General features: G+C 34.2%; 1 protein-coding gene across 2 annotated transcripts in view; it reads left to right on the top strand.

Moving 5' to 3' along the window:
- MMP16 (matrix metallopeptidase 16) overlaps positions 1-22320 on the top strand; it is a 289876-nt gene extending 267556 nt beyond the window's left edge. The window contains exons 9-10 of one of the 2 annotated variants that reach the window (XM_059394824.1): positions 5067-5182; positions 22156-22320. In XM_059394824.1, the coding sequence (XP_059250807.1) occupies positions 5067-5182; positions 22156-22166 (127 nt within the window). In that variant the 3' untranslated portion in view covers positions 22167-22320. Of the gene's footprint in view, positions 1-5066; positions 5183-11911; positions 18503-22155 lie in introns of those variants that run through there. The other variant, XM_059394823.1, reaches the window with a different exon arrangement.
- Positions 22321-24544: the final 2224 nt, after the last annotated feature.

The raw sequence follows: 24544 nt of genomic DNA, 5'->3' as shown, positions 1-24544 counted from the left end.
TAGCCCAGGCATAAAATACTCAATTGCTTTAAAGGGTTGGGCAAATAAGAAATAAACTACTAGGTACAGCAATAGTATGTTAAGGCGATAGTAGGAAATGATGGGTACTGTAGTGAACTGGAAAGTACAAATACACTAGAAAAGCACTCAAAACCAGAATCATTTATTTAATTTGCTAGACAAACAAAGCACAGCTTTAAATTAGATTTGGTCCAAGTGCTACCATATTTCAGCCCTGAATCTTGTTCATGTCCTACCCAATGTATAGACACACTCAATTACACTCCACAGTAGGAATTCATCTTACTCTAATCCAACTCCATGGTGAAGTATGACTATGAGACAGTCTTTTCCACTCTCAATAGCTCTAATTCCTACTTCCTTAGGATTTCAATAGTAGTCCTGGCATACCCTCAATTCATTTATTCAAAAAAATATTTTGAGCATATGTGTTGTGACCTGTGCTAGGAACGACGACAGGTCTTCAGCTCCCATGGCACTTAACTTCTATTAAAGGAGACAATGGTGAACAGTAAACAAGTAAATGAGTCTGAAACTTTAACATTGAGAAATGCTACAAAGAAATAAATTTGATTTATCATAGTATGTGATAGAGATCATGGGTGGTAAGGAACATTTAGAAAATTAGTGTGGAAGTCAGAGAACGCCTCACTTATGAAGGGGACACTAGAGTGGGGACTTGAACGGGTGAAGTTTCAGCCACATGAAGCTGTCTGGAACAATATATTGTAGGCAGATGACATAGTGTGCAAAAACTTTAATACTGGAATGTTTAAATCAGTTAAAACATTCTGGCTAGAGAATAGCAAGTTAAGTGGTAAAGGAAGTCAAATAGGTAAGTAGGGACCAGATTGAATGGGGCCCTATAGACCATAGCAAAGACACTGGATTTTATTCTAAGAACAATGGAAAGGCATTGGAGAATTTTCAAGAGGAAAGGGAAATGACCTGATTTGTTTTCACAAACATCACTATGGTTTCTGTATGAAGAATGGGCTTCAGGAGGGAAGCAAAGAGAATAACTGGCAGGTTGTTGGAGTAGTACAGAGGGATACGATGGCAGTAGCCGAGACAGAGCAAAAAGGGTGGGTACAGGATATATTTTGAATGTAATCAGAACAAGTCTTTGTTACAGCTTGGATCCTAGAGGTGAGAAAAAAGAAAATTAAAGATAAATTCTAGGTTTTTCACCTGAAAAACTGAGTAGATGGTGCCATTTCAGGAGATAGGGCAGACAGGGGAAAAATACAGGGGAAAGGGGATTAAAAGATTGAAATGTTCATATTTAGATTGAGATGCTTATTTTACATACCAACTGGATGAATCAAGTAGGTACTTGGATAATTGAGTTTGCTTCTCAGTGGAAAGATCAGTCTGAGGTACATAATAGAGAATGGTAAACATCATTAAGAGTAGGGGCCTACCTCAAATCTCCTAAGTATAGAGAGAGCCAGAAAAATAGCTGAAATGATGGCTCTTTAAATAGATCTGTAAAATAAGATTAAAATTTCCACTATTTCACTATTTTACATATCGCCTGGAACTTAGTTCCTCAGATTCCTACTTGCCCTTTTCTTAATACACTATAATTTGATACTTGGATACATTTTGGATCCTCCTAGCATTTAACTCTAAAATGCTATGTTTCTAAATCATCTGTCAGCATCTTCTCACAAATATATACAGGACTCTATTGCCATACTTCATTCTAAGCTTAACTTTTAAGAATTTTAAGATATTTTCAATGAAAGACAAAATTTAGATCCACTTTGGTTTTTACTATTTTTACCACTAAGAGTCAAACAGAAGAACAATTTCTTTTCTCCAGCTTAACTTGTGTGTTTATGAATTACTCAATATATGTTTTTAAAATTATCCAACACAGTGTAAATTAATATTTCCAATTCTGCTGCATGTTTAAGAATGTTTCTGAAAAGTATAATTTTTTTTCTAACTATTTGGGTACAAAAAAAAAAAAGAAGTCATCCTATATGTTTAGTGTTAAGTGTAACTTAAGAGAAGCAAGTAGTCTTGACTCGTAGTACAGAAATGAGACAAACTAGGATGAAGAAATGGCTGGGTCATGTGAAATAACCCTTGAAGCCACTTTTTTTTCAGTTTGAATTCAGTATCCAGCAAGATCCCATTAAAGTATGGCATTCTAGAATTGGTCTGTGAAAAAGAATATTCAGGAATATTTTTAAACCAGATGTTCCCATGAACTAAACGTGAATGAAAATATACTTCAAAATTGGTAGGATAATACGCTAATGATTCTGCCAACTTGTCTTCAAAGAGATAGGCCCAATCTCCTTTATATTAGCTCAGTCTTCTCCATGAAGATTTTCCTGACCTTTCCATCAGATCTGTTCTCATTCTCTTGAGATAAGAATCTGCAATAAATACCTATAAGAGGGTATTTCCCTTTTTGGATAAAATCTGCCTTATGGTTACTTACTGGAATACTTCCTGAAACAATCTTTTTCTCTTTTCCATTTAAACCTTGAGAATGGGGGACACTTGGGTGGCTCAGTGGGTTAAAGCCTCTGCTTTCAGCTCGGGTCGGGATCCCAGGGTCCTGGGATCGAGCCCTGCGTCGGGCTCTCTGCTTGGTGGGGAGCCTGCTTTCCTTCCTCTCTCTCTGCCTGCCTCTCTGCCTACCTGTGATCTCTGTCTGTCAAATAAATTAAAAAAAAAATTAAAAATAATTTAAACCTTGAGAATGGAATGGTTGCTAATATTCCAGATGTTACTTGACTGGATATTTCTAGGGAATTACAGCAAAACCTAATGTAAAAAACCCCATAACTCTGTAGAATAAGAATCTTCCATAGGCCTAGAATTAAAAAAAAAAATCTAAAAAGGACCAGAAAAACTTAATTTTTTTCTGATTTCAGCCAAAGTGCCTAATCCCAAGATAATGCATTAAGTATGTCACTTCCCAAACCTGTGTTGGTAAAACACTAGCTTTAGCAAATGATAAGAGATGTTTAGTGGAAAAAAAGACAAAAGGTTGCTACATAAATTTAAATTTGGAAAACATATTTGGTGCACTTGGAGAAAAGAGTATGGACTAAAAAAATATATATATATATATATTTTTTATTTACTTATTTGACAGAGAGAGAGAGAGACCAGGGGGCCTATGAGAGGGAGAGGGAGAAGCCTGATATGGGGCTTGATCCCAAAACCTAAGCCGAAGGCAGTCATTTAACCAACTGAACCACTTAAGTGCCCCAAGAGTAGGGACTTCTAAAGTCAGATAGAACTGGTTATAAATGTAACCCTCACTGTCCTCTTAGAATTGTCTTCTCTTAGAAGGGGACACTGATGACTATCATGGGTTTATTGTGATTAAATGAGATAATACATAGATCATATGGCTGCCTAAAGTATGCAATATACTGTGAACTATCAATGGTTTCACTCCAGTTTTGTCATTTCTTTTGAACATTCAAGACATAAACTCATTTAATTCTTAGAACATTTTAAACAATAATGAGCCAGGATAGTAGGGCTTGTTACAGTTTATTCATTGGATGTCTAGCAGTTCTGTGGGAGTGGTTCATGGGCCACTCTATGAAGGCATGGGGATCCAAGAGTTCTGACTCTTCACAAGCTTTCCTCTTATCTGGTTCTCCTATCTATACACCAAGGGCTCCAGTCAAGACCTGCCCTAAACTCTATACTCAGATACCCAGTTGCCTCATCAACAATTCTTCCCTTTGATGTCTTGCAGGTACCTGAATTTTACAGATCTAAAGCCAAACTCGTCATTCTTCCAACCAAATCAACTTACTTTCCCCCATTTCCTTATCTTACTGAATGGCAACATTATTCTTCCACATGTTCAGGCCCCAATTCTCGAGTTATGCTCAACTTCCTCCTCTCGCATCCTGCATTCAATACATTAGTAAGCTCTTTGGGATTTTCCTTCAAAATATATCCTAATCTCTTGAATTATCATTAACTCTACAATTTATATTCTAGTCCAAGGTTTACTGCAGTGACATTTGAATTGGTATCCCTGCTTCTATTTTACCCCCTAAGTCTATTTAAATCAAAGCAGCTAGCATATTCCTTTCAAACATAAGCCATAGCTTGAAGCTTCCCTGCTCAAAATCTATGTTGGCTTCACATATCCCTTAGTGGAAAACCAGAGGCTTTGCAATTGTATAAAGGTCTATCTAATCTTAGATTCTGGTTCCCACTCTGACCTTTTCTTCCATATGTTAACTCAATCCTAGTCGCCCTAGCCTCTTTGTGGATGCTTAAGTACTCCAAGTTTGTGCTTGCCACAGTAACTTTTCACTAACTAGTCCCTCTACCTGGAAAGTATTTCTCCCAATAAGGTATGTGTCATACCTTATTCCTTTCTGCTCAAATGTCTGATAAAGAAAGGGCTCCCTGTCCACTAATTAAAATTGCTTCTCCATATTCCTAGCTAAATTTACTGCTTGTTTTTTAATCTTAACACCTCCTATCACAGTATGTATTTACTAAGAAATTGTTTTATTGCCTATGACCGTACATATCCTACAATGTAAGACTGATGAGAGCTGGAGAATATCTGTTTTGTTCAAAGTTGTATCTCTAACACCTAAAATATGCCAGGGACATAAAAGGTACTCAGTAAATATTTCTTAAATGAATAAATAAATAAAGATTCTGCTAAAGATGATTCCCCAAAAAAAGTGCTCTGCTGCCTAAGCAAGTTTTATAAAAAATGATAAAAACCTCTTATTTATCCATAGATTAGTGATAACAAATATATTTAGCAAGCACAATGTATTTAGCTAGAATTTTTAAATTAATTTTAACAGACTGAATAAATATACAGTAACAATACTCAATTTTAACATGTGCAAGAAAGGAAACAGAATGACTGCTGTTTGTGTCCACTGTCTTTCTAGTGTTTTTACTGAGTCCTGTAAACCGTTAACAATAGTATACGGCAAGGAGTCAATGAATACTATTACTGTGTATACATAATTTCCTTCCCTATGCACTTTTTTGTTTTTTTTTTTCTTTATTATCCTTTTTAGGTATTGGAGATACAGTGAAGAAATGAAGACCATGGATCCTGGCTATCCCAAACCAATCACAGTCTGGAAAGGTATCCCTGAATCTCCTCAAGGAGCCTTTGTGCACAAAGAAAATGGTATGCAGCACGTACATTATGTATTTCATGAGTTTACTATTTCAACAATGAACTTTAATTTTTCACAAAGTTAATTTAAATCATTAGAAAGTACCATACTAGGGCTATCATGTATTATATTTACATGAACTATCCATCCTAGATTTATGTTTAATATTATGCTCCAGATGTTTTCTAACCTCAGCTTATTTCAATTTATGAGGAAAAAATAGAGGCAATTTTTTAAAAATGGAGGGTGTGGATACCCTCAAAGCAATATCACCTATTTTTCTATCAAAATGCCTATAAAGTTAGTAACAGACATACAGGGGACAGAGCTGGTCACAAGGAAGGTATTTTGTACATATGGGCTGAGACACAAAGATACCTGGCAATTGTGCATGTTGAAGATTTTAATTTTTCAATGTCATCTTTGGCTTAGAGTGTCAGCAAACAGGGAAGATCCCAACTCAACACAATCAAGCTAAGTGACTGTATGATTGCTTAATAACAAGAAGCAGAGCAGAGAGCTGCCCCTGTTCCTTGTTCTCCATCTCGGGATTTGAGTTTCAGCCAAGTGAGGGAGAACCCATACACTCCTATCTGTTGGCATATGTAAAATCTCAACATTTCTCTCCTCATTCAGAAATCAGTAAATAGGAATAAATCATAATAATAATTCAAAATAGGATTTATACACAATATTCCAGAACAAAGGAAATAAATCATTCTAAAATATATACAAAAACATACCCCATCAAATGATTTGTAATAGGAGCCATAAGAAAATGATATACCATTTGAGTCCTCAAATGATATACCATTTTGAGTCCTCAAAATGAAAAATCTGTAACATATATGCAACAAGAATAAAATTAACATCACTTATAAAAACAAAATTAAATACATCAGTTGAGGAAAGAACAAAAAAGTTAACTGAAGAAATGGGAGGAGAATGAAAAATCAACAGCACCAAGGAAGACTACAATTAACAATCAGCATATTGCCAGAGTTTAAGACAACTATACACTGAGTAAACACCTGAAGGAACTGTGACCCAGGATCAATGAACACCAGTCAGAAAAGCCAAAGTACACAAGCTGTATTTTGACCCTTGTTATATGAAATGACATACTATATTCTGTATGATAGTGCTCCACATGCAGTATGCTACAGGGAGAGGCAAAGTAAAAAAGAAACTTGAAGCCCTGATCATAGCACTTGTTGAGAATTATCAATTTTGTGTATATTCTATTGGTTCAGAAAAAGTTAAGAGAGCCTGTATGTGATCAAAGCAGAAATCCATAGATGAGGAGAGATAAAGATGAAGACATAGCTGTCAAGAGGGTATCAATAAGAAAATGAAGGAAGTAACAGTGCAGTCACATTGGAGGCAATTAATCAGATCAAAATAGGGCCCCAAACTCAAACTATGCAGGTGAGGGTGAAAAGAACAAAGAAATAAAAAAAGAAATGTGAAAAATGATCACATGGAGGCAGAAAATTGAGATCACCCCTATGAATTATAGGTGTCACCACGGAAGAAACTAGAGGGAGAGGGGATTTCTTGAGGTTAGAATAAAGGGGTTTATTAAAGCCCAGATAAAACCAACTCTAGCTAATATTTACAGAAGTCTTACCACTGCTTTAAACTGTCGTCAATAAAAGCTATCACATACCATACAAAAATAATGCAAAGAAAATTCAACCAAGATCTTAACTGCAGTGTTATTAATTCTAGGAAGTTTGGTTAATAATTTCTTATCTTTATTAATATTTTATTATTTTTATTTATTTTTTTTTTTAGATTTTATTTATTTATTTGACAGACAGAGATCACAAGTAGGCAGAGAGGCAGGCCAAGAGAGAGAGGAGGAAGCAGGCTCCCTGCAGAGCAGAGAGCCCGATATGGGTCTCTATGCCAGGACCCTGGGATCATGACCTGAGCCGAAGGCAGAGGCTTTAACCCACTGAGCCACCCAGGCGCCCCTTTATTAATTTTTTAAACTGAGTTTATCTTTTAAGATAAAAATAACTTTTAAAATAAGTAGGGGCACCTGGGTGGCTCAGTGGGCTAAAGCCTCTGCCTTTGGCACGGGTCATGATCTCAGGGTCCTGGGATCGAACCCCGCATCAGGCTCTCTGCTCAGCAGGGAGCCTACTTTCCCCTCTCCTTCTGCCTGCCTCTCTGCCTACTTGTCATCACTCTCTCTGACAAATAAATAAATAAAATCTTTTAAAAAAATAAAATAAAATAAGTAATAAATTATTTCAAAAGATGGAAAAGTAGACACAGTACACATAATCTTAAATCCTTATCACATTAATGGTTTTCATTTTCCCTGTTTCTATCTACAAGGCCACTAATACCTGAGATATTTTATAAAATTATATATATATAAATAATAAAAAAAAATCTTCTTGCTACCCACACCCCATGATTTTTCATATTCTTTTCCACCTGAATATTTAGTAATATCCTGTATAAATCAGTGAAATTGTGCTGGGAAGTATACTCTGAACTGAATCAACTCTTTCATAAACAGTTTCTAAACAACCTTGAAACAGTTTCTGAACAACTATTTTAAAGTCAGAATATGTAATTATATCCTTTTTATGTTATAGTAATACAATTAATAAAATACTATCAATTTTTACAAAGGTGAAAATTTTGTTTTGTACAATACAGGACTGAGACTGCCAAGATCATATTTCCATGAGCATTTCCCCATGATCTTCCCACCTCAAGGGTCAATTTCAAAAGAGGAAAAAAAAAGTTTTCTTATATTCAGAATTTCACGGTTTCTTTTCACATAACAAAAAAATAACTTCGTAAAATCCTGACAAACGAAGCATTTTGGGAAAATCAATGCTTACAAGTGAATAGAAACTACAGATGAAACTGCAATATATCTATGTCTTCTGGACCTTACCTGGTCTAGCCCCCTCTTTGATATCCCTCAACACTGAACTCACTCTTCATCTTTCAGAATATTCCCCTTGAATATCTTTTTGTGATTACTCCATCCCTTCTACTCAAATCTCATATTATAATGATCAGTTTATATGCTCATTATCCCCTCTAGTATAAAGTCTTTGAAGGTAGTTCACATACTAAACATTCAATAATTACTGGTCATATAAATTAATTTTATCCTTCCATTATTCTAAAAATTCCCTCCCTCAAAGAGATTTTTCATCTGTCTGAAGCCTTGTTCTGTGCAATAGCAATATCAAAGAATCTGGAAGGCTTTGGTCTATCAACAGCAAATTCTCCACTTTTTATTATCTACAAATTTCTTGCTTGTAGCTTCTTACCTTAAATTCATATTTTATACAATTTCTTCCCTTAGGTTTATGTAAGAAAGATAACAAGTTCAAATTATTAAGTAAATACATTTATACTTATATTTTGACCCAAAGTAATTCCCTTTAAGTCTATGCACATGAAATTTGATAGTCATAAAAGTTGGAGATTGTAGAACACTGAATGTTTTCTCTGGTCTATTCTTCCATCAATGTAGGAATTTCTTCCTTGGAGTCTTCTACTTGTAATTTTAAACAAAGAAATGAAAGTCCACAAATTCAGCAACTCAGCTATAAGTGTTTGAAGGATATTTTTCATATTAAGGTGGAATGTGCCTCCATATACACCTACTGATATTAATTCTGCCATCTTCATAAATATGAACACTTGTGCTACTTATTGAATGACTATCATATATCAGATATACTACATAAATTCACTATATAATTTGTCTAACATAAATACCTTTTTATGTCATTTATTATTATTGATAAATGAGGAAGTTGGCATCAGTTTAAGCAACTTATTCATAATCATAAAAAAAAGGTAAGATTATATATTTGAGGTTTGAAACTAGAACATTCTAGCCCCACTGAATGTGCTGGAATGCATTATCTCCAAAGAGGAAAAGTTAACACCTTTCTCTACGGTGTATCATTAAAGTAACTGATTATTTGTCATGTCTGGTTAAATTTTTTATCTTGTCATACTAGACAAATCCAGGCTTTCTCAGAATGTATCTTCCTGAGCCATCATCCTCCTGCTTTTCGCAAAACCATCTTGATTTAACAGTTTTTTTCATTTTTCTCTTTACTTTTAGTCTTTGAAAATGCAATAATCTAAATGAGATTTGACTCATGCAGAATATAGTGGAATGATTTCTTCCTGGCACTCATTATCTGACTATGTTTTAAGCAACAGTGAATTTTTAACAGATACTAAAGTTGTAGTAAAGAACTGCTGCATCCCCTCTCCTTCAAATTGTTTCTATGTTAATTGCTGTCAAGCCATACCACCTAGGTATTCTCTATGCCTTCCTTAGAAAATGCAATCTTGAGGCAAATACAAAACACTATTCAAACGGTTGCATTTCATCTTGCTGATCGCTGTTAAAATAGTTTTGACTCTTGATTCTGTTGACTTGCTGAGTCCCTACTCCCTATGCTCATTCTCTGTCAAAATGTACAACTGTGATTCAGACCTGTATTTCCACAACGCAAAGTTATTCATTCACATTTTTTAAATACTAATTAACTTCTTACTAATAAACACATAAAAGTGGAAGACAGAGAACACATAGACACTATCATCCAGAGACATCTACTAAGTTAGAACAAGACAATTATGATGGGCAGTGTCTTGTTACATTTTAGGACTAAACACCAGAAAAGTCACGAGTAAAATCTGGTCAAATATGGGAGGAAAAAAAATCACCACATAATTCATTACAGTACCCACTGAATTCTTTCTCAGGATTTCTCAAAAAATAATAATTCAGGTAAGAATTCATCTGAAGTTGCTATTCTTAATAAGCATAACACCTACAAGAGTTTAACATCAAAGCTGTTCTTAAAAAGGACAAAAAATGAGTACATCAACATTTCTTCCACCAACTGCTGTTTCATATTTCTTATTACTGAATGAGATGAATATTGTGGGATCAAAGTTTGACAGATTCCTATTACCAAGATTGCAGGCCACTTCTTTTCAAATACCTTTATTATTTAACTTCTACTCACCAGACTTGTTATCTCTAACAAATATACTCAATAAACTACCATTCTACTTCTGTATATGGAATGTGCTACTATAAAATTTGCCCTGCATAAATATTAAAATGGAAACTTCTGACTTTTGTATGTTACCCAGGAGGTTCACAGTAATTAGCTTTGACAAAAAAATTAAAGATGAAGATAATTCTAGCTGTTGGGTTTCCAGTTTATAAATATAAGAAGTATGTTCACCTGTTTTGAAGGTCTTTTTAATTCTAAATCAATGCCATTATTCAACTGTGATTGTCTAATGTACTATTATTTGGCAAGTCCTCAACATTTCTTCATCCAAGCTTGTTGAGTAATTATATTGGATTTCATTAGCGTGATCAAATACCAGCTCCCTGCTGAAATATTTGAATCTACATACACCTGTTTTCACTTGGCATGTTACTCTGATTGCAAAACTGCCCTTTGAAATAAAAAGTAACAGCAGATTTTTATGTCATTGAACAGAATGATTTCCAAAATGAAGTGACCTGAAGTGATGGTCTATTCTAGATGAATTTTTTTTGAAAGGTGTCAGTTTTTTGTTGCATGGGTTTTACCTATCACAACCTGTGATGTTTAATCAAGAAGTGTTTGTTAAATGACAGGAGATCTTTAAAGGACACAGTTCTAAGAAAATCATTAAGTGTTCAGGCTCTAGAACTAGATAAAGCTTTAATTTCTGCTTTCACCAGAACTTGGACATAGTATCTTACCTCTGAGCATCAGTATCTTTGCCTGAAAAGTATAGGTAAATAATTCTACTTGACAGAGTGGTTATGAGTATTAAAATATGTCATTTAGTGGGCTTTAAGCACAATATTTCTTCCATAATAAGTGCTCAATAATACAGGATATAGAAAACCCTCATTAATGATTATGAACTCTTAAGTAGGCATACTATTCAAAATAGCTCCTAAAATACAGTTTTTAAGTCATGATAACATTAAAGTATTTCCTCTTGGTTTCTTGAATTTTGTCTCAAAGCAGGAATTAAGTCCAAAAAGTGCAGTCACAAAGAAACTTGACATGAAGGAGCTCTGGATGAAAAGCAAATACCTATTTACTTATTAAGATTCCTAGCAAAGAAAACATCTCCATAGCTTCATGACTTACAAATTGTTGTGATTTCTTGTCCAAATGACAAAAGCGAACCTACTGTTTAAGTACAACTGCTCCCAGTTCTGAGATGATTAGAAATTTCCCCTGAGGTGTTTCATGGAGTGGCCTCGTCGGGTGCATTGTACAATGTCTTCAACAGCAGTTCTGCAGGCACATAGTGCTTCAGTTCATAAGGCTGTCTCAGCATATTTCAGTACAAGTTGGTATTATCACCCTGATGGGTAAATCTGAAACTGCAACCTTCCAAGTAAGAAACAGGGTAAAGCTCTTCTTCCAGATTAGGACAAGATGTGTTCAGCATGATCTTTCAGTAGTCCTCTATGGATATTCTGACTCTTGGCTAAGCTTTCCATAGGCATTAGAGAGTACAACTTCTACAGTATACCAGCCAGATTTATTTCAAAAGACAGCTAAGCTGAAGATAATGTTTTCTTCCTACCAAAATGGAAAGGCCTTAAAATACATCTTTTAAAAAGTAGCCTAATTTAAATCAATAAGAATTTCTATACATATACACCTTCAAAATAAGTGGTACCTATGTGTGTGTGTTTCCCCCTCTAGGCTTTACGTATTTCTACAAAGGAAAGGAGTACTGGAAATTCAACAACCAGATACTCAAAGTAGAACCTGGATATCCCAGATCCATCCTCAAGGATTTTATGGGCTGTGATGGACCAACAGACAGAGATAAAGAAGGACACAGCCCACCAGACGATGTAGACATTGTCATCAAACTGGACAACACAGCCAGCACTGTGAAAGCCATAGCTATTGTCATTCCCTGCATCTTGGCCTTATGCCTCCTTGTATTGGTTTACACTGTGTTCCAGTTCAAGAGGAAAGGAACACCCCGCCACATACTGTACTGTAAACGCTCTATGCAAGAGTGGGTGTGATGTAGGGTTTTTTTTTCTTTCTTTCTTTTCCAGGAGTTTGTGGTAACTTGAGATTCAAGACAAGAGCTGTTATGCTGTTTCCTAGCTAGGAGCAGGCTTGTGGCAGCCTGATTCAGGGCTGACCTTTCAAACCCAGAGGGTTGCTGGTCCTGCACATGAGTGGAAATACACTCATGGGGAAGCTTCCATGATGCACAGTATCTGCCGTTCTTCAGTCCTTTGTCTTTCTTTGTCATTCAGTTCTAGGCCTTTCCTCTGCACGCTCAATGCCCAGTAAATTTTCAGGATTAACTAAAGAAGAGGAAAAAAAAGAAGAAAAAAGATTCTTCTTAAAGGTTTCCAATATTATTTTTCTTCTGAAGCCTGAGCCCATATCTGGGGGAAAAAAGCAAAATGGAAAAACCCATGAATTTTTGCTTTAAAGCAAAGAAAAAAAAAATGGTTAAACAAAAAAACCCACAATTGAACTTTCAGGAAAGTGTGAAGACCCAAAACAGCTTTGTCTCCAAAGAAGATAGCTCTCTGACTGCTATGGATAGTCTCCTACCTACACTTCATTTTTGTCAGGTGGGAGATCTGGAATACACATGCAGGACTTTAGACTGTTGGGACAGCCATTTTCCAACAAACAAGGGGCCAAAATATCTGCAATATAGTAACAGCCTTAATAATACATCCATTTTTCGTTTTATACAGCTGTTCTCAGCTATGTCCTCAATGTTTCATCACATTTATATTCATAGCTATATTCAAACAGGACCTTTTGATTGTTTTGAAGTGTTTCTAATCCCCTTCCTGCCACCTGACCCTACATCATTGTGATAATCTCCCCAAGTTGTATTAGGCCATTGCCCCAGGCCTTCCATGGGTCTGTCAGGAATATTCATTAAGAGCAAGAAGCAGTATGTCTCCAAAGTGGTTTAAAGTGACAGTTATTTTGCAAGGATATGTGACACTAGTAATACATTGGTGTAACCCTTTGAGAACTATCAGACTAGCTTTCAGAGTCTTAGGATTGTCAGTCTTGCTATCTAGTAAATTATAGAACTGGACAATGGTAAAAACAGACACAGGTTCAAGAAGTTCAGGTTTTTAAAACAGACATCCTATAATCCCATGTAATTTTTAAGTAATTTGCGGTACTACTTAAATGCATTTATAGCAAACAGAAATGTTACTTGCCAAAATTTTTCCTGGCAAATAAAAGATATTTTATTCAGAAAATGTAAGAGTGAAATTTTATTTGAAGAACTGATTATAATAGCCTAAGTCTTTTTTTTTCCTTAGACATATTGAATTTCTGTTTTAAAATCATTGCATGAAAATTCAATTTGCCTTGGTACATGCAGTTAGCATTGCCATTTTAAAAATGACTTATAATGATGACTCTGAGATTGCATGAATATCCTCCAGTGCATTACCTATTGCATGTCAACCATAGTTCTCAAAGGGTTAGAGTGGCTTCTGGCATTTAGCCATCCATTTGATCACTGACAGAGCCAAGAGACCACCAAAGCATTTCATTGTTGAGTGTAATTTGTCCTAACAGCAGTATTGTCATTTTCATGTGACCTGCAGTGCAGGTTTGTATCAATATTTTTTTCCTAGAGAAAAGTCAGCAACTGACAGACCTCTTTATTGATTTTTAGGAGCTGCTTCTTGCAGTGAAAGGCTTTACAGCCACTGGGCTGTGAACTTATCAGAGATGGTCAGACCGAATGCACCCCATGAGTCAGACATTGGCTTTGTGTGAAAGCCAGCTTTTGAGGGGATTAGCTTTTGAAACAATGAACAGCTTGCCTTGTACTTGATTATTGATCTGTTGACTGTCATTAACAACAACTTAAACATTGTCTTCTGTGAAAATTTTCCTTGAAGAGTCCTGTTCTATGTCTTTGCCCTTTGACCTTTAACTTGCAAACTGGCACAAACTGAAGGAAATCTGGTGTTGCTTCTCCTTTGGAGTGTTAACTGTACTCTAAAACCCTAGTAAGCATGAGCTGTTTCCTTAGAGTAGAGAGAGAGAAAGAGTGTTGATGGTGGATCTGCAGATGGACACTTTGCCATTTACATGCACACTCGAAAAATGCCCTATAGGTAGAAGTGACTTTTAATTCTCCTTTAATATAATTTCAAGTCTAAATTCATCATTTTCAGTACAAATATAAAACTATAGGGGAAAAAAAAAACCTCAAAATACTTGAACGGCCAGTGTGGCTTTTATATAAAGCAGGAATTTTATACTAGTGAAAATTTCTTACTCATTTGCTAATAATACACATTTCCAGATGATTTTTAATGAGTGTAGGTACATATTCTTATTTGGAAATGGGAGAGTTTGGCTGCCTTGAATTTATATTTATACTCAACATAGCATGAAAATTAGAATGTCTTTCAGTTAAACAACATGTTTATGATTTGGTTTGGGAAAATATTTTGTAATCATGGGTGGCATGCTGCAAAGCCTTTGCAGATTGTTATTTCTTACAACCGGAACATATATAATGTAAGGATAAGAAAAAAAAGAACAGTTAAAAAAGAGGAATGGCTTTACAGCAAAACATTATGCAATGCAAACTGTATTTTGACAAGATATCAGAGATTATGTATGTGAAGGCCAAGAAAGAAAGCATGGGGAGAGGACCAAAATCAGTCCTATTGCTTTCAGTGCTTCCATTCTAGATGATGCTGATATTATAAAGAATTAGTCACTTCTACTGAGCATGGAGAACTATATACATAAGCTCACTTACACAGTGTTTGCTTATGGGAGGGTTTAATCCTTTTAGGACCTTGGTGTCAAGAAAAAAGATGTCTGGAAATCTTATTTTGCTAAACACAGAAATGAGAAACTATGTCATTTGGGGACATGGGTAAATCATTGAGGCATTCCATCAACCTGCATTAAACACTGATTTTACTTTTTTTTTAAATGAGAAAAAAACCTGAAGAAGCAATCTTTTGCCTCTTACTCATTTGTCACAATACCCTGATTCGTCATAAGACTATAAGTATATAAGGGCTAGAAAATAATCATAGTATTAAGAAAGGAAAGACCCTGTCATTGTGTTTGAATTCTGAAAATGTCATGGATAAGTGTTGGGTCATATTTACTTCAATATGAGATGAGATTTATACAATAAGAAAAGGCATATACAGCTTCTCTCTTTAATAGAATAAATTTTCAGGCTGTGAGGCTACAAGAGATAAGAAAATATTAAGTTCTATATAATCACAAACATCAAGATTCTACTTGTTTATTGTACACAGGGCACTTTGTGAGTATGGTTCCTTACTCCTCTTCCACTTGGGGTTTGGGGGAAAAAGTCTCAATCCTATTGGAATAACGAAAGAGAGAGAGACCAGTTGGTCCAGCAAATAAGAATAGTGATTCAAAAACAATGTGGAGTAAATTTCCATGGGTCAACAACATAATGTACCAAGTTCAGTATCTTATAGAAACATAAAATCTATCAAATATTTTTCATCAAACATCATTAATAGCATGGAAAGTTCAGACCTAGGATTTCTCAAAATGAAAACACATTCATGATCACAAAACATAATTCTTCTGTTTCATTATTAATACTTTAATATAAATACAAATGTAAACAAGGTAATGTTCCTTACATAAATTAACTCTATAGTTTATAATTTTAGCCAAAATTATTGTTCTATATATTATTAAGTGGACTGAAATGAAGTATTAAAATAGCCAGTCAGTCTGTATTCCCTATAAAGCAGTAAATGCACATCAAAACTGTAGAGGAGGTTATGAATTTAACTATTGACTCCTTTTAGAACAAAGTGTCTGCTGACATGGCAATCAGAACAGGTGAATACAGAAGCTCTTTACAACTGCAGAGATACCATAGATAAATTAGAGAACATTATATGATACTAGCAAAGACAACTTCTGTTATAAATCAGAGGGCGAGGCTTTTCTGAATCAGATGTAATAAATTACTAAGTAATAATTTACAGAAAATAATTACTAAGTAATAAAGGATAGAGACTGATTTACTGAAATAAGCAAATGTTACTTTTACTAGTCAGATTGCTTGTAATCTTTTTCTATTGACACAATTTGTTTCAGATACAATATACTTATTTTTATTCCCTTTCTGTGGGTGATTAAAAAATGCAATGTGGTGGATGAGAACATTGCCCAACTTCACTGGTAGTTCCAATATGTGGATGATGTGTATATACTGGATCCTAGGTATAGTAATATAATACTTCCAAGTTCTGCATATTATGCTGATATCTCTAGTATCAAATACATGCCCACACTTTGTGAATCTTACATAGAGTAACATATGTGTCCATATTGCCTAAATTCAATGTGCTATCTGAAGAGAAATGGATGTTAAAATCAAGTAGACTGAGTTAACACAAGAGTCATGAAAAGATCTTTTTTTTTTTTTTTAAGTTTTGGAATTATTTCCAGAAACTAATAAAGGCGGTGATTTAATGATAGTATTGAGTCTGTGAGATTGTAACATATACTGAAACAACCTCGTGGATGGTGGTGAAATCTTTTTCAGCAAACATAGTGAAGAGCTCATTTCATTTTTGATGCTCTCAAGAGCACATTCCAAAATATCACAGATGTCAAACAGAACATGCCGTCTAAACCGAAAATGTTAAATTCAGATAAGCTATTTCTAAATAGCTGTAAATATAAACTCAGCCAATACATGATATCACAAAAGGTTTTAAGTCAATAGTATTAAAGGATTTAATCATTCCACTGCATCTCCTGCACCTTCATGATACTGATTTATTGTGACTGTAGGTTATAACTGGCAAAGGATGTGTATCTATGTTTTAGGTTCCTTGTTGCTGAAAAGGGAACCAAAGTTACATCTGAAAAAATTTTATCAGTTATATTTTAAAAATTAGAACTTTATATAATAAACAGCAACCAGATGGAGCACCACACCATAAATCTGAAAATTAAATACTATATTTATTAAATATAATGGAAATGGAGGAAAAAGAAAAATGAGTGTTTTGTAAAATATGAAATCTTAACTACAGCACTCCTTAATACAACCGGAAATTTTACTTTAGCAAGTATAAAAATAGAGAAAAATACAATTTCAAGCTCTTCATATTAGTAATGGGTATGTGATATATCAATGTATATAATTAGTCACTGGTTTTTAGATGTTATCCTACATAAATACATCTGATAGTAATGCACTGCCTTATAGGATAAATATGTCAAAAGTTAGGTGTTCAGTAATCTCAGTTGGAAAGATATATGTTAGAATCTCCTAAGAAAAGCCATTTCTCTAGGATAGAAATTTACCTCAGAAATCATATAACATAAACACTTGGCATAGTAGCAAAGAAGTTGCCTTAGTGTTCTAATCTCATCTAATGATAACCTTTGTCTTTCTGTCCTACTCAAATCATTTTGTATTTCCACTGGTATCATTCTGAAATGATCCAGAGATATTTCAGTTCAGATGAACAACATCAATTACAAATATCTCTTTCAATATTTTATACATATTTCTATGTTGAAACTTAAACCAATAGTATATAAAGCCTAAGAATGAACACTGATTTAAACAAACCCGACAAATTCACAAAAATTGAGTGGAAAACAGATATAAAATGTGTCACTATTCTGGTAGAATACTGATGTAGCAGCCTTCAATTTTTAGCACATAATTGGACAGCAACATGCATCTTTTTAAAAAAACAACGCTAATTCTTTATATGAAGTAAGGGTATAAAGTCATGAGTACTGTAAAACAGTACAAAACTGAAGCTCTTTTAGGAAAATGAGGGCCCACCCAGTTAATTCATGGTTAGCGCATAAGTATAAAAAAAAAAGAAAGATATTTATGAAGATTTCTAAAGATTCTATGCCTTTCCAATTTAAAGAGCACTGCGTCTTAAAAATCTGTCTTATACTTACATTGGACTGGGGATAATATTCAAGTTTGCACTCAATGTGGCCTTATATTGAAGGCACACTGGGCATTGTAAGACATATACATCATAAACTAGAACGTCATGCTGATTCATAAAACTTTGCCATGTGCTCTGCTATAGAGCTGGATTTATATGCCCTTAAGAAGGGAGAAGAAAATCAATTAAATATAGATCTGAAAATATGATAATTGTATCCTGTTAGGCCACGTAGTTTCAGAGTAAGATGTCATTAACCCTTATTTCACATAGAAAAACCAGAAGGAAAGAATGGTGCAAGGAATAAAATGATTAACTTTTTGACTTACGAAGATGTTTCTTGAGTATTTTATCTACTTGGTTTTCTCCATGAAAAAAAACACATGAAATACAGACATATCTGTAGTACTTGGTCTGTAGCTAGATTTGATCCCAGGCATAACACTTTTTGACACAGGCCTTTTTATAAATGCCTCATATACGATGAAGCTTTGGTGAGATGTGACTGCATGCTAGGATGCTTTTTTCCTAGGATAGGATATGGTGCTGCTTGTACTTGCCACATTTTGTATGAATATATGTTTCTATGTTGGCCTGTCTTGCTAAGATATGGATGAATAAAGCCTGGTGTGAGCTGTCGATTTACAAAGTCACTAGAATGCATGTTTCATTTGTTCTTTCATAATGCCAGTTTGAACTTGTTCCCTCTCTATATATTGATAACCCAGTTGTGAAGGTAAAACACAATTTCCCTGAGTGACTGATTCAGTCCTTAAATCAATGTCATAATCTTTGCTACCACTGAAATAACATCACTGCGGCCACATTATTGCCCGTCTTCTCACAGCTCTTTAGTAGTACTACTACTGCCTGGGTAAAATTAGACTTGTTTTTGTTTTTGTTATTTTATTACTTCTTTTCTGTCTGAAGTGGAATATGTTATTCTTTTATATGTTCAGAAATACAAAATTTCACAATCTTAGTTATTTTGTGACTTTCAAACAAATCTGATTTCTTAACAAGGATGACTGGGTGTCTGGTTTTTCTGCTCCTCCAATTCTGAAATTATTTGTTTGCTTTCTGTGTGTCACCCCAAAATACAGATGGTTGGGAGAGATATATTGTTTTGTGTTGTCTTATGTAGTCTGTCCCCATTTTGCATTCCTTTCCATTTCTACCTTGCCCCTCTTTTTTTTACAGATTTGATTTTACCTTCTGTTTATGAAAACCAGAATTGAGCAGCACCGTATATCAGACATGGGCCCAGAAAATGTTTGTGTTCCTCAGTAATTTCCTTCACAAGTTTCATGCAAAGACAGCTCCCAATCAATTTCACACATTTTCCAATCTCTTACATTGGATTCTAACTTTTTTAGAGTTATTCCCCTGAGGAAAGTGAAATGCTGAGTATGAAGGCTGTTGTCTGTTGATAAGCCAGCTAAGAAAGTTTGGTTTTGGAGAATGTATATTAAATAATTATACCAGAAAGTAAATACCATAACATAGTGTTTTGTTTAAGGTACATCATGTGTACATGAATGCCTAAAACCTCAATTCTTTGTCTATTTCCTTTTATGTGTGAATTACATAAATTATATATTATAAAGAGAGAGAATAAAAGAATAAAGTGTATTATAGTGGCAGCTTTTTGCTGCATTGGTTTTGACTGCATCAGCATTTCTACTGTGGACCTCTATTTTCAGGGGTTTTAGAGACTCACCCAAAAAAATTTGCTTCAGGCTTAAAATCTTGAAAGATTTTTTTTTTAGGTATATAATTTTAAACAAAGATATCTTGTTTTTATAGGGAGGAAATAAATGGAGTTTACTAGTTCAAATTTGTGCTACTATAACTTTTAATAAACCTAATTTTTAGCAAAAACATAGTCCATAGTCTATTGATGATTTTTTAAAAGAATCAATTATTGATATTGAGAAAATTGCCTGCTTCATCAGTGTAGTAATATATCTTCAAGATGTTTTAAAATCTGTATATCTATATTAACATTATCTTGATTCCAGTAGTGGATCAGTATGATAATGAACACAATTTATTCCACCCATATGAGCTATCTCGTAATATAGATTTGGAAATACATACTGTGTGTGTGTATGGAGTGTGTGTGTATGTATGCATGTGTGTGTATATACATACACATACATATTTAAGATACAGATTAAAGGGGAAAAGCTCCCATAAATTTAGTTTGTCAAATAAATACCATATGGTATATTAAAAAATAATTGCACATACATTTGTCTTTCAGAGCCAGAATGAGATGCAAGCAATTGCAAAGGAAAGTTGTCTCTTGGGTAAATAGTAGACATTTTATAGCTTTTTATGAAAATCATTTTTCCTTTCTATATTGTGGTTATGGGAAATTAAAAGAATGTAATACATAAGATTAATGTAGACTTTAAATAATATTAAAACATGAAGCAGAGAGAAACACTAAGAAATTAAATATTTAGGCTATTATCTCTTGGTTGTCTGACAATACTTTGCCTTTATTTTAATTCCCCATGATATTTTCAGTTATGGAGAGGATATTAACATGTAACTTTGAGCTTTTGGATTGTTCACATTACACTCAACACTACTTCATTAAGTTTCTGATAATATGTAGTCTTCTGTGTGTAAGGAAAGAAATAAATAACACATTTATTTGCTGAATGAGCTTTAAGGTTTGCAAGTTGTTAGTGGTTTTGGTTTGGGTTTTTTTTTTTTCCCCCACATAGGATTCTATACATTTATAACATCTTAAATCTGGCATATATATATATATTTTTTTTTTCAGATAGCTTCTACTGACAAACACAAAGCTTGTTTGTGTGCAAATATAAGGCTAAATAAATGGTGCTAAAGTGTATTATGACTGTCAGATATAATCAGGCAAAATTTTGTGGTGCTTAATTTTTTCATTGATTTTATTGATCAATGCATTGAACAGTGTTTATTATTCACAAGTTGTCTTTTATTAGTAAATCAAGGCCTCATAGCACATTGTTAAATAAAATGGTTGACTAGTCTATGTAACAGCTCACCAAGCTACTATCTCTTCAACTCCTTATAATGTTGCGTCATTAAAGGTCAAGGGGTCATGCTATTAATCTCATCGCTGTAGACCATTAACATGACTGAACTTTTCCACAAAGTACTTATGTTTACAATGCTATAACCCTTTGACTGCTGCGGCAACCTTTAACCACACAAATGTCACAAGCTAGAATCATCAGCATGGTTCTTGCCATGGCAATCAAAGAGTTAAGGGCTGTGCAGTGATTTGTTTTGTATTTATTAATTTATATTTATTTTGTTTCCATTCAAGGAGGGAATTTTGGGTGGGGCAGTTTTTGTCTGCTGTAAGTGTCTTAACCTAGGGAAGGGTTAAATGGCTTTTTATACTATTGCATCTTCTGTATTTACCATCAATTCATTGTGTTGTAATTAAAAAAAAAAACTGTCAATAAATAAGAGAAAAGAAAAACAGTTCATAGACATTGTGGTTTTACTCAATGAATGATATATATACATTTATAACTAATATGGAAGTTGTAATCTATAGCAGTAGACTTTATTACCTATTTCTTCCTAATCGATATGAAACAAAATGAAAATTCTTAAGAAATTTAGGCCAAAACTTCCTGTGTTTCTCTGAATGAGCAAGTATATTAAACTTGCCATATCAACTGGAGAATTATTTAACTAACTAGATGCATGTGAAGGGCCAAGGAGAGGAGCAGGAAGCATTACTGCCTCATATATATTTCAGGCAAGTAACCATGAACACAGAATATGTTAAGACTTCATCACTACCTAACAAGAATAAAGATTAATTTTTGGATAGGTGAATAGAATTTATTGTTTAAAGTCATACATCATGATTGTCTAGGTAAATTTAATCAAAGTAGTTAATTTTTGTGTCAAAAGTCTTTGACAGGATCCCATTTAAGAACTTTTTTTTTTTTTTTCAAATAATAGGACTACAGTAAAGGATGGCCATGAATAAAGAGCTGACTCATAAAAAACATAAGCAAAGGTAAACATTTCCATATCTACATTTTCATAAATTATTTTGAACACAGGATCAACTATTAAATATCTTACAACATCAAACAATGTAAAAGAGGAGAGCTGAAGCAAGGTAGCTAAGACAATCATAAGGGATTTAATTGTCTGAAGTAATAAACAGTAGACTAGAGTGACAGAGAATTGTTTGTGTTCAGTTCTTTGAAATCTGCTTCTAAGGTTCATCCCTGAGAACTGGCAAAGGAGTTTAAAGGAAGTCTCACAGATAAGAGTTGTTGGACTTTTGGAACATGTCTGCCCATAAGAACCTAAAAGGTTAGACAAGCAACAATTTGTATTTGTATTTGTTGTATTTGTAGAAGGCTTTTAAACAAAAGATAACCTTTATTTTTATAAGGCTGTCAACATGAAACCATAAATAATCAGGCAGAATTCAAGAATAAATATTCCTTGGGATGCCTGGGTGGCTCAGTGGGTTAAAGCCTTTGCTTTCAGCTCAGGTCATGATCCCGGGGTCCTGGGATCGAGCCCCGCATCGGGTGCTCTGCTCAGCGGGGAGCCTGCTTCCTCCTCTCTCTCTGCCTGCCTCTCTGCCTACTTGTGATCTCTGTCTGTCAAATAAAAAAATAAAATCTTAAAAGAAAATAAAAGAATAAATATTCCTTGTTTTTATTATCAAAGAGAAAAAAAACAAACCAGAAAATAGCGACCTAATCCAGTAAAGTATTTTTCTTCCATACCTGAATTTTATTTATTTAATATCAAAATATAGTATTATGTGACCTATCTTGCATGATTGTTGCCACAATCAAGGACCAAACTAAAATGACACCAGCATGCTATGGAAACATAAATACTACTGAGGTGAGTGACAACATTTGCATATTTTAAATCTTTTACACAAAGTATTTGAATGGGCATAACTTCCACCCAGTTTGATGCCCTCTTCTTCCTCTTCCTTCTCCTCCTTACCTCCACCTCCTCTCTCTCTTCTTTCCCCGCACTTAATTGTTCTATTCCTTGAAAATATAGATATAATTCACTTCTATCATGTGTTCTTTATACTCGTTCTTTACTTATAATTTTGTGGCACTCCTTACACTTATTTCTTTAAATTTAAATAATATATTTATAACTAAATCTAGTCTGATTCCCTATATTACCTGGCTTCTTAAGAGTATTTAATACTGATAGTAACTCTGCTATTAATCCTTCTGTTCCCCTAGTCAGGTCCTATTAATTTCTTATTCCTTTTCTATACCTATAGTCTGCTACAGAAGCTAGCTCATAGTCAGTGCTCAGGAAAATGTTGGCTTCTAGATATTAGGGCTTAAAAATATTTCTCCATATCATATCTAACTTTTTAAACTAATTCTTGTTAATTTATGTAAGTCCCCTTTATGATCTTAATCTCCTTTATTCTACACCCTCTCCTGGACCCTTCTGCATAGACATGGCTTTAGCTTTGTGGATAGGATGTCTCAAAAATCCAGACTGACAATTTCCACCCACTTGCTGGACCCACTAATCTGGATTTTTCTTCTGCTTCCCACATTCAATCTGCTAAATATAAAGAATCAACATCCCTTTTTCCCCAAAATAAGAATGCTTCCTTCTGAATTATTTATTAATGCACTAAATTCTCTTATCCATGAAAATATTGTGTTCTTGGCCTTTCCCTTTCCCTTTGCCTCTGATGTCCCCCTTTTGATATTTATTACGTCTATGAATTCTGCCTCAACGGTATTATTGGCATCTCATTTCTCTTTGACATTCTTGTTCTAGTTAGGGTTCATAACTGAATCTTCTTGCTTAACTCAATCTCTTTCTTTTCTAGCCTATTTACACATTCCTGGCAGAACAATCTTTCCAAATTAGAGTTTGAATCATATCTAAGATTTTATTATTAAAACAAAGATTTTATAAGAAGACCTTTAAAAATCTACTTTTAACTTGCTTTTCAAACTTTTTCACCAGTATCTATTTTTATACCCAAACCATCCAAATATTTGCTACCCCTCATCTATAGTTTGGCTCATGCAAATTTGAATTTCCACTTTTCCCTTCCTTATCTTCCCTGATCTCACTGAACAGGTAAAATTCCACCAACTTTGAAACCTCGTCTTATCTCCTTGCATTTGTTTTGCTTAGAGTGACCCCAGTATAATTATTAATATTGCACCCCCTCCTTCTCTTTGGAAATCTTCCAGTTTTAATAGTAAGTTATATGATCATACTCATGCAACTTTTAAGGCAAAATCTATAATTTTATGTGAATTTAAGCCATTATTCCTTATGAATGTCTAAGCTCTTAGGAACTGCATTCTTCTTGTTTTGTTTG

Source organism: Mustela nigripes, chromosome 3, assembly GCF_022355385.1.
Source record: "Mustela nigripes isolate SB6536 chromosome 3, MUSNIG.SB6536, whole genome shotgun sequence".
NCBI lineage: Eukaryota > Metazoa > Chordata > Mammalia > Carnivora > Mustelidae > Mustela > Mustela nigripes.
Note: the sequence above shows the minus strand (reverse complement) of the source record. Positions and strands in the feature narration are given on the sequence as shown.